This window comes from Ursus arctos, unplaced genomic scaffold, assembly GCF_023065955.2.
Source record: "Ursus arctos isolate Adak ecotype North America unplaced genomic scaffold, UrsArc2.0 scaffold_1, whole genome shotgun sequence".
In the NCBI taxonomy this organism is placed as follows: Eukaryota; Metazoa; Chordata; class Mammalia; order Carnivora; family Ursidae; genus Ursus; species Ursus arctos.
The window spans coordinates 106,921,744-106,933,182 of NW_026622763.1; the positions used below are offsets into that span (position 1 = coordinate 106,921,744).

Sequence of the window (11,439 nt, forward strand, 5' to 3'; positions counted from 1 at the left end):
GTGGAATTTAAGAAAGAAAACGTGAACATGGGGGAAGGGGAAGAGAAAAAAAAGAGAGAGGGACACAAACCATCAGAGACTCTGAACGACAGAGAACAGACTGAGGGTGGCTGGTGGGAGGGGGTGGGGGATGGGCTGGATGGTGACAGATACTAAATGTCAAGAGCACTGGGGGTGGCGTGCCTGTGATGAATCACTGAATTGTACTCCAGAAACCAATATGGCGCTCCATGGCACTACCTAAGATTCAGATTTAAAAAAGAAATTTAAAAAAGAGAGAGAAGCCATTCCTAAGAAGCCCTCCCTGCCCCCTGACCGCCAGCACCGGTTGGCGCTCCACTGGACCTGGCCTTCCTGAGGTCACCTGGTGACCCCCACCTGCTTCTCCTCTCTGAGGGCGGGCTCCTTCCAGCAGGGGGCGCTGCCAGCCAGAGCCACACATGGCCTCTTCAGGGACGGACCTCCTCTCCCCCTGCTGCCCCAGATGTCCGCATCTGGGTCTGTCGTGGTCAGGAAGCACGCAGCTGGAGAAGGAGCCCCAGGTCTGGGTTCGAATCCAGGCAACACTAGGTAGCGCTTTCCGCCTCCCTCCAGGGGGCAGGGTGATGTCGGCCTCGCTCGGAAGCTGTGTGTGAAGCTCGCAGCCCCGCTGGGGTTCGGAGCTGGACATCCTGCTGAGTGAACCCGACCTCCGGGTGTCCCGCACACCACTCCAGCTCAGTGCCACCAGCTCTGCTCTTGCTGCCCCCCCCCCCAAGCAACTTCTCTTCTCTTCCCTGCTTTGCTCCTGGGGTCCTGACCCCTCCTGCTGCCCAAGCCAGACCACTGGTCACCGTGCCCCGCCCAGGGCCCCACTGTTGGGCGTCTGACCTCCTAGCAGTCCTTGAGGCCCCCAGTTACCCCTGAAAAGCAGCCCTGGTCATGCCAGTGGCCCCTACACTTTTTACCGCCTCCTGTTGCCTTGTGGGGTCCTGCCCACCCCGCAGCCCCTCCCCAGAGCCATGGGTCACCATTGCCCTCAAAGCCTCCTTTCCTCCCATGCCACCTAAAACGTGCCCTGAGGCCCTTTCACCACCACCCCCACAGGACCGGACGTCCTTGAAACCCCGCTCTAAGCTCCAGTTCTGTGAAAAGCTCCCCAGACCCCCACCCGCCTGGAGGTTTAATTGTTGCCTTCTCTGTGCCTTTAGTATGCGCCTTTTCACACCTTTAACTTAACTGGTATTGTATTTGCTACGGTCCCTTCCGTCTGTAATACACGTTTACACCGTAGAACAACACAGTGGTAGGTCCCCCGTACTTTCAGTACACCTCGATTAGAACACGTATGACATATTCGTTACCATGGCTGGTTTTGTCGTCTGGCCCCGAGGGAACTGGTGTAGGGCAGGGGCCAGGTTGTACTCCTGACATGCATCTGATGAGTGCCTGACCTCTGCGGACCTTCACTATGTTCCCTTGAGCCGCTGCTGCTGTCGCTGGAAGGGCTGTGTCCTCAGATCCTCATTGGTGCAAAGACATTGATTAAGTCAGTGTTCCTGGGTCTGGACCCACATGACAGGTGTAGGAATGAGGTCAGTCATATGAGAAGGATTTCGGCCTCGTGCCTCGGGGAGTAGCTGACCTGAGTTCTGGGGGCAATTCTGCACCTGCCTGGTCACGTGGCCTAAGTCCCTTCCAGCCCCAGGCCCCATCTCCTTGTCTCTGATGTGACATCACCGATGGGTCAGCCCCACATGCCGACCTGTACCACCAGCCTGAAAACCACCAGCAAGGGTGATTTTTTTACACCACCGTCTTTTGCTAGTGGGTTTTATTTGGAAGTTACATTTAGTGACATCTGGGGAAATCATAATTCACTGGTCGAGGTAGTTCCTGGATTCGGAGGCCCTGAGTCCCGGAAGGAGGCCGCATCCTGCTATTACCTGCTTGTTCTGGACTGCTCTCCCTCACCACCTCTGAGCCTGGGGTACACTTTGCAGCGTCCTGTGACTCATGGAGAAGAAATGGGAAGGCCTCCGTCAGAGGAGGGCTGGACAGGGTAAATGCTGGGAGTCACTGGTGTGGACACTGGGCCTTCCTGCCACAGCTCCCTCGGGAATGGAGAGAGCTGGCCCGGGCAGCCCTGGAGCCACATCTCTCCGAGGCCCGGAGGCCGGGGGCACCACGCAGAGAGGGTCTGGAAGCAGAGGCGAGCTTGCCTTCTCCCCAGGCTGCTCCCAAGCTGACGTCTCCTTGGCAGGAAGGCCACTCCGGACACTGTCAGCTCGAATGGCAGAAGCCAAGCTCAAGGAGAGAGACAGAGATGGAGAGAGACAGCTCTGCTTCCAAGCTACTCCCCTGAAGGAGGGAGGCCCACAGCTCAGCTGCCAGCCAGCAGGGAGCCGTGGGAGCCGAGCCCCGCGTCAGAAATACGGTCATTGCAGACAGGATCGCGCTTTCTCATGCGGGCAAGTGGGGATCAGACTCCTGAGTCGTGGGGCCAGGGAAGAGGCGCACAGCGTGTTCTCACCCAGCGCCCTCCTGCCCCTGCGGCCCTGCCCCAGACTCTGACTGTAGGTGCCCCACACAAGGGGCATCTGGAAGCGGGGGCTTGCCACGGAAAGAGAGGCCCAGGGATACAGGAGCTCACAGCCCCTGCTGGCCTCCAAGCAGCCTTCCCAAACGTCTCACTGCCACCTGGACGCCTGGGAGCCACGGAGGCCACTCCAGAGCCGTGCCGAGTGTGGTGACTTGGCCATTTCTCTGCCCCAGCAGCAGAAGCCCATCAGCCTTCTGGGGTCCTAGGAGTCTTGTGGGGGCGACAGGGGAACCCTGCCCACCCAGCCATTCCTGGGAAGCAGACTCTCCAGAGGGAACGGGCCAGGCCCCAGCCAGCAGAGAAGCTCCTGGATCTTGACTCTGACCTACTTTGCAGAGCGCTGTTGCCTATGAGAACCCCATGGCCGTGGCCTCCATTGGACTCTGGGAAAGGGCCCAGGGGCCAGCAGAGAGAGACCAGAGCATCCTGCCTGCTTGGCCCAGGGACAGTGCACAGACCACCCCGAACAGGGCAGGGCTGCCTGAGGGAGGGACCCCGGTGGGAGGGCAGCGTGGCCAGGGCACAGGCAGCCGGAGAAGCCTTGTAAAAATCGTACAAGTCCGACGGCTTCCTGATCTGTGTTTGCCTCGGCCAGAGCGGCTTGCCTTTATCCGCCCCCCACAGCCCCACCGCCGTCCCACAGGCAAGTCCGCCGTGTGCTCTGATGCTCTGTAGGGAGTCCAGCTCCAGGCAGGAGGGTCAGGCCTACGGGAGGACAGCCGGGCACCCTCCTGCCCTCTGATTTAGAAGTGGATTCTTACAGTCGCTGGGGTGGGGTGGGGCTATGTTTCGTTGTTTGCCATTGAGAGTTCCCTAGGACAGGTGCACAGAAGTCAGCAGGGAAGGAGGGGGCTGGAACCCTGCCTGAGGATGCCCCCTGTTGCCCCGCAGGGGACCCCCATGTGCTGGACCCCACCCAGCAGCCAGCAGGGGCGGCTGGATCTCCGCCTTTCTGATCAGCCAGGTGAGGCTGCAACTGCCCCTGGCAGGTCTTGACCCCTGTCCACCAGGGCTGGTCTGTTTGCGGCCTGCCTGCAGCTGCCTGCAGGTCCGACCTGGAAGGAAGTTGCACATTCTCTCCTCTGAAAGCAAAACCTCTTATATCCCTTGTCTCTGGACAAGGCATTTTTCACGGAGACAGCCGCTGGGCAAGGCGGCTCTGGGCAAGCGCTAAAAAGCCCTCACCAGAAGAAAGGCGCAAACCCCTCAGCGGGGCAGGGTGACCTTCTCAGAGCCTCCAGGGTCTGTCACTGGCACCCGGCTGCCCTTCCCTTAGGGTGAGTGATGTTGGGAGTCGCAGGCTGGCCTCACAGCTGTGTCTGCTTTGTGTCCCACCTACCCCGGTGTGTCTGGGGTGTCGGGCAGAAGGACAGCTGGTGGGTGTAGTGGGGATGCCCGCAGCGGGAACGGCCCCCAGCAGGGAGCACTGAGGTGCCCAAATCCTCTTTGGCCTGTCTCTAACCAGCTGTGTGTCTGGGAAGTCACGGCGTGTCACAGCTGCAGCTGACCGGCTGACCGGGGACGTGCTCAGGTGGGCATGCTCACCTCTTCCGATTCTCTAGAGGCATCTTCGAAGAGCTGGGGATTTGGCAGAGTGTAGACGATGATTCCATGGTCAGGGCGAAGCCTGCTTCTGCATTCTCGTGAGCTCCGCTGTGAGGAGGATGCTGCCGGCCGGCAGAGTGGCAGAGACTCAGAAGTCACGAACGGGACAGAGCACAGTAGGGAGAGGGGTTCTAGAGGGAGCCCCGCATTTCCCTCCTGCACCAGCATCGCGCTGGGGTCCGTGCCATCTCTTCACTGTAGGTGTCTTTCCACAGGGCTTTATTGAGCACCTGCTATGTGCCAGGTGTTGGTTTAGACCCTGGGGACCCAGCTGGGGAAGAAACCACAACCTGGGGCGACGGAGTATTGGGCACGAGTCAGGCAAGGCCCCGAGCATCTTGCATGCTGTGGCTCCCTGAATCCCCATAGCCCCGCGGCGGTGGTCTCAGGGGGAACTCAGCGGGTATTTCTACAGATGTGCCAGCTGAGGCCCGGAGGCCGCAGGAGCTGTGGTGGCAGCGCTGGGGTTCAGCTCAAGGCCTGAGCTCTCGGGTCCTGACTTACTGGGAGCTTCCAGAATGCTCGTGGCGCGGCACTGCGTGTGTCAGTGTCTACTGGGCTGCTTTCTTGCGCCGGATTTCCCGATGCTAACTGGCCGGCATTCCTGGAGTAAACCCTTCTGCGTTGTCCGGAAGGGGGTCTTCAAATCCATGGCTTGACTCGGTTCCCCGATGTCTTACTTAGCAGCTCTGCGTTCAGCGTCTGGGGGGGCGTGACCGGGTCTTTGGTTCTTCTGCCCTTTGGAGGGGGGTCAGAGTTGTGTCCTGTTGACATTTTATGGGGGAAGCTGTGCATGGTGGAGGGCAGGGGCCGTATGGACTGTTTCCTACCTGCCTCGAAATGTTGCTGTGAACCTAAGATTGCTCTAAAAAGTAGTAAAAATAAATAAGGGAAAATGGGAAGTGTTTCCTCATCCATAAACTCTGGACCAACTTAAGTAATACAGATTGGAATGACCGGGTTCCGGAAGATTCTATGTAATGCTCTTGTAAAGCAGTCTGGTTCCGGATTCTTCACAACCTGGTCAGCTTATCTTACAAATATGGATACATTTGGGTTTCCTACTTTTTCTTGAGTGAGTTTGGTAAAGAGTGGGACATCGGGGGGCGTGGTGGTCACGGATGGAGGGGCTGCCTGGTGCGTGGTCCTGCCGCCCCCACTCTCACACCCTGTGGCCTGGGGCAGGCAGGAGCTCGGGGTACTTGGGGACCCACAGGGTCCTTCGGCCTCCGAGGCTTTTCCTACCAGCGTTCTTATTGGCCTGTTTGTCCTGCTGTGGGACGACTATTAGATGGCGTGATACTTGCAGAGACAAGGGCCCTCGGTACTTTTCCTCAGGGTGGAAGACCTTTCCAGGTAGTATTTCCCCAGAAATGGCATCTGGGGGTGCATTTTCTGAGGCCCTACATGCTTAACCATGTCTCTCCTGCTCCCCCACACGGTCCCTGGACCCTTTTCCAGAGAAACACCAGCCGTCCTGGGATCGTCCGTCAGCACACAGGAACTTATCCTGTTCTGGCTCTTTTTTGCTTCTTTTCATGTCTGGAAGCCGGTGGGAGGTTTTCTGTACTCTTAGAGTCCAGAACTTTCCCTGTGATGTGGCATGGCTGCCCGTGTTGTCAGTCGCTCTTCCCAGAACGCTGTGTTCCTTTTAATCTGGGACCGTCAATCTTCCCTGAGTACGGGGACATTTCCCCCCGCATCTCGTCTGGGGCTGCGTCTCCTCCCTCCTTCCACATTCTTTGTCTTTTGCTCAGATCCTGGAGACCTCCGTGAGGCAGTCTCTGATTTATTGATCGTTTTTCATCAGGGTCTATTTTGCTATTTTGCTTCCATCTCTTACAAAATATCCCACTTCCATACTTTCTGTGATTTCCAAGAGCGCGTTTCTTGTTTCCTGCTTCTCTTTTGAAAACGGAGTCTCCGTATTTTATCCCTGCAGACTCCCCGGGCTTCTCTCCAAACGATGAATTCCACTGTTCTGAAAGTTTGGTCCCGGTGCTCTGGGCCATTCATGAGGTGCTCAGCTTCCCGATTTCCCCGCCGTGGGCCACAGCCACCTGATGTGAACCATTCCTTATTTTCTACTCATATTTGCGGCCCGTCAGATTGACCTGAGCGAATGGGTTCCATGCCTCCAGCCAGCTCCGGGGGGCCGGGTTCAAACAGTCAGGAGGCTGTGTCCAGGCTCGGCGAGGGGACAGGGAGCCCCAGCTGAAGATCGGTGCTCCACGAACGCCCGGGTGGACGGGGGTGCTGTCCCCTGTGGGATGGGCAAGACCCACCAGGTAGGTGGTCAGTTCCACTGCGGGGTTCATTATGTTCATGTCCACATGGCACATTCCCCTGACCCCAGCGCACCTGGCAGCCCAGGAATTGGGGGGTCTTTATTTTCAGTGTAGTGACTGGGAGGAGAGAGACACAGGTGGCAGCAGGAGCGGGCTGGCAGGTGGTGGCCCCTTCGAGTGACGTGGACAACGTCAGGGTCCTGTGGAGGCGGAGTGATCCCCAGAGAACTCCAGAAGGGGGCAGTGAGGGCCAGAGCAAGCCCTCCGTGGCCATGACCCTGGGTTTCTGTGGGCAGTACCCGGCTCCCTGAGCCTCACGTTCTATCCCTCTGGCCTCCATGGGCAAAATCTCAGGGGTGTGTGTGCTGTACTAACCAGAGATGACACATCTGTGCCATTTCCCTCATCACCTACCCTGCTTTCTTCCGGCAGTCCAGCAAAGTTCAAGGTCCTTTGTCCCTTTCCTTTCTGGCTGCAGAGTCTTACTGGCATTTCCTTTTAAAAAGTTGTCTGTGCTACCCTCCGTTCTACTTGTTTTCAACATGATTCTTCTCCCCTGTTAGATTTCTCTGATTCTTTTCCGGGCTTTTTAAATAACTAGTAGCATTTCTGGCACATGAGTGATGCTCAATACATGTTAGAAAGAGGGATGAAAGGATGGATGATGGATGGATGATGGATGGAAGGAAGAGGAGTGGGTAGATGGGTAGATAGATGGTGGGTGGATGGAGGGATGGAGGCATGCGTGAATGGGTAGATGGAAGGATGGGCAGATAGATGGTGGGTGGATGGAGGGATGGAGGCATGGGTGAATGGGTAGATGGAAGGATGGGCAGATAGATGGTGGGTGGAATGATGGACTGATGGATGGACAGAAGGAGGGAAGCTAGGAAAGGTGGGTGGTGGGTAGCTGTGTGGATGGAAGGTACATGGGTAGCTGGATGGAAGGTCTTATAATACACTCTTCCCCCTTAAGCCCCCTGCCTCACTTTTTGGAGAATTTCTGTTGGGTTAGGTCCTGGAAATAAGAGTCAGTTAAGACCTTTACTGTGCATTGGTGCCCAAGGGTCTGGTGTGGGAGAGAGGAGCAAAGTTACTCTCTCGGTGTAGCCGCTGCTGTGCCGCTCTGCCCGCCACCCCCCTTCCCTGCAAGGCAGACAGATGCAGAGAGTGAACCACGGACAGGGCACACGCGTACAGTTTCAGGTGGCTGTTCTATGCGGGAGGCGGTCCTGGGCCCCAGATGGTTTGTATTTGTTGCCGAAAATGCTGCCCATGTCGGCAGACGTGGTTGGGGTCAGGGTGACATCAAGGGGCCCAGGCCCACAGGCTCTCGGTCGAGAAGACTAATGAACCTCCTTCTTTCTGCCCGAGCCCAGGGCCCCGCGGGCGCCTGCAGCAAACCCTAAAACTCACCACTACTGGGGGACGGCCTCCGTCATTCTCGGCTTTTCATGCACGATCCTGTATTTCCCCTTGGAGGGTTGGTGCAGCTCATATATCAGAAACTGTTGTAATTATTCCCTCCCTCTGAGGAAGGCTTCCATTCAGTTTTCTCTAGCTGCCCCCTGATTAATTATCTAATTACAACCACATTCTCCAAGAGAGAGCAGCCTTTGACTTTCTGCCCAGGACCACTTAGAAAGGCGGATGTATTGGGAGTGTTCTGGGCTTGAGAGAAAAATAGTGTGTGTGTGAAAACACCCTGAGTTTTTGGGGACAATGTCTTAGCCTTCCCGGACCTTTGTCTTGGCTCAGCAGGGGTTTCTGGAGTTCTCTGGGGATCTGTGGGGAAGAACTGGGGGTACAGGGACAGGAGGAAACTTCCTGCTGCCCACTGCCCAATAGTTTCAGGGACACACACACACATACCCACTAAGATGTCACCTGTCGCCGTATCAAACATTCTTCTGTGTTTTTGTACCTTCCACATCATCGTCCCCGAACATGGGGTTGCCTGTCCTTGACATCTTATCCTGGAAGGGAATTCCTCCTGGTGACCCTTCTCCCAGCCTCCTCCTTGGTAAAGCCATTCCTGACTCTGCCCCACCCCTAGGCCCCTGCCAGCCCCCCATCTCAGCACTCAGGTGTGCAGCCACAGAGCCCTCCGGCAGCCCCCTCCACGGTGCATGGGGGTGGAGGCCCGGCTCCTGCACCTGTCGGCCCCCACAGCCAGCGTGGCCCTCAAGGCTCCCGATGAATGGACTTGTCTCCTTTGGGTATGAGGTTTAGCTGGTTGTTTCTGTGTGTGTTCTCCACGTGTAGAAGTGTGTGCGGTGTGCATCAGGCCCTGGGGTAGGCACTAAAGGTCACCTGGGGCCCAAAGTGCTCGCCCGCCAGTCTTAGAGAATCGCTAACGAAGCTCAGGGTCTCCTGGGAAGGATGCTATCGGTTCAGGGTTGGTTGCAAACTGGCCACGTGTACTATAGGACTGGGTCCCGCAGGACCAGGCGATCAGCTGCCCACAGCCCCCCAGAATAGCTGGTGACAGGTGGGAAGTGGTCCCAGCCATGAGCTGCCAGCTTGGAGCAAGGTGTGGGGCCCAACTGTCCTCACCCTCAGTCCCTTCAGCACCCAGGTGACCGGCCTTTCCAGCAGTGTCGAGGTCCTTGACCATGCACTCATGCCCAGCCATATTATCCCCTGTCCTCCTGGGCTTCCCACCCCCAGGACTCATGACGTTGGGCTTACAATAGCCACGTGTCTCTGAAGTCGGGGGGTCTCATACCCTGCCCTGAGCTTCTTTCCAGCACATCTCCTCCAGTAAGTCCCGTGGACACACACGGCAGCGGGTGCGGTCTGGGGACCCCCCCGCCGGCTCCCTTGCCTGTGTTCCCTCTCTCTGCCATTCCATCCCGTCTTCCGTCTGCACCCCCAGCCCTTTCCAGGCAGCAAGGTCAACTGGGTAGGCAGACCTTCCTTGTAGGAAGGCAGGAGGCTCCGTGGAGAGCGTGGCCCTGGTCCGTGGATTGGCTCCCAACCTGGTTCCTCGCTGGCCCATCCTGCGGCGAGGCGGTGGGGCTGGTGGGAGAGGCCCAGTGTGGCCCCTGGAAGGATTCGCTCAGCGAGACGCGCTGCACACGTCTCACACCGCACGCCGCTGCAGTCTGAATGACACACGTGCGTCTTGCAGACCCTTACACCCCTCACGGGGCCTTTGGACACGGGACAGTTGTGTGTCTTGATCACAATGGAGCGTGCCCAAATCGACGTGGGATGAGCTGGCCTAGGACTGCATGCACTCCACACGCCACCACACACACACACAACCACACACACACGTACACACAGCCACACAGGCACACCCTGCATACAGTGGGGCCTCACCCTCCCTCTTCCGTGTCTTCCAGGCTGTCCTGTGGGGCTGAGGCTCGAGTGGAATTGGGACGCCTCCACGTCTGTCACTTCTGAAACCCGAACAACCTCAAGGAAGCCTCCCCTCTGCTCTCCAGCACAGCGTTTGGACAAGGGGACAGCAGCAGCATCGAATGAAGACCCCAGACCACACAACTCCTCCCCAGAGACGGTCCCCACAGAGGAAGCGGCACTCGCGGCCCTTCTCGCCGGTGACATGTTCCTTGTCATCCTTGCCACTGTTTGGATTTTTCTTCTGGGTTTTATTTTTTTTTAGGGGGGATTGATTCTTTCTGAAAATCTCTAGATTCAGGAACATATTTACAAGAATTGAAATCTTGGATTTGTATGTCCCTCTAAGTGCCTTTTTAATGTATATTTTTTTAATAAAACAGAAATGCATTCCTGTACCATTCTGTTTAAACTGGACCAAGGCTCTCAGAAAAGAACCTCGCGTTCCCTCGCCCACAGCCTCTGCATGACTGTTCCACGTAAGCCTGGACTCCTCCTCCCACCTCGCCTCTTCTCTTTCTCATGATTTGCTCAGCTAACCCTTTTTAAAATATTTTCTGTTTCAGTGTATATGTTGCTTATTTGTTTTATTTATTGAGATATTTTTAACAAGCTCGGTGACTGCAACGTGGCTGTGTACCCTGCCCCCTCCCGGGAATAATAAAGATGTCCATGCAGCCCCGTCTCCCCTCTCCTCTTCTGTACCGCGCAGCACCAAATCGGCCCGGAAAGTCAGAGCGGCTCGCGAAAATGACCGTCGTTTCCCTTTAGAAGGGACCAGAAAGGATGTGAGGCAGTGTCTGTCGTAGGTCGTTGCAAACGTTCTGGAAGCTACCGTCCCTAACATGGTCCGAGTGCTGCAGACCCAGGCCTGGGGAAGCGGGAGAGCCTGGCCTCGGCCCCTCTGTATCCGGCTTCTCAGCTGCTGTGCCCCCCGCAACCCCCACTGCTAGCGCTGCTCTCCACACCACTTCCCATGTGTCAGACCGCGTCCGTCGTGTGTCCCATCCCACCGTCCGAGGTTGGCGCTCCCCTCCGGGCGCCGTAAAGCCTTCCCCACCGCCTTACGCCTGCACTTGTGCCCCCACTCCGTCAGTCTCAGCTTACGTCGAACCCCCATGTAAACCATGGTCTCCACGGGCAACTGCCCCCCCAGCCTTGTGCACACAGCAGGGGGAGGTTGAGGAAGCGGCACCTGTGTGGACAGGTAAGGTTGGAGCACTGCTCTGGGGTACAGCAACCCCGGAAGGGCCACGGTCTGCAGCTAGGAAGGAGACTCTGGCTGGGGTCGGGTCCGGGTGGGCAGCCTAACAGTGCAGACACAGCTCCGTGAGGGGCGGGGAGGCCGGCAACCCCCGCCCCCCCCCCCCCGGCTGCTGGCCTTGGGAGCCGCTGGCCATGTCTGTGGACACCAGCAGGGGTGGGAGAAGCCCCCAGGTGAAGGGCAGCCAGCTGGGGGACTGCAAGTCACCAGGTCGTCACCACCCTGAACCACCCGTGGCCTGTGTCCTGGGGGACAGTGGATTCAGGCTCTGTGGCGCAGAGCTGTCCAAGGACAAGACACCACACAGAGCCCACCTCCCAGACAGGATTCTAGGG

General features: G+C 57.5%; 1 protein-coding gene across 1 annotated transcript in view; it reads left to right on the forward strand.

The window, feature by feature from the left end:
• TWIST2 (twist family bHLH transcription factor 2) overlaps positions 1-10,517 on the forward strand; it is a 50,613-nt gene extending 40,096 nt beyond the window's left edge. Inside the window, exon 2 of the mRNA XM_026491314.4 lies at positions 9,825-10,517. Within this exon, the coding sequence (XP_026347099.1) occupies positions 9,825-9,885 (61 nt within the window). The 3' untranslated portion in view covers positions 9,886-10,517. The remainder of the gene's footprint in view (positions 1-9,824) is intronic.
• Positions 10,518-11,439: the final 922 nt, after the last annotated feature.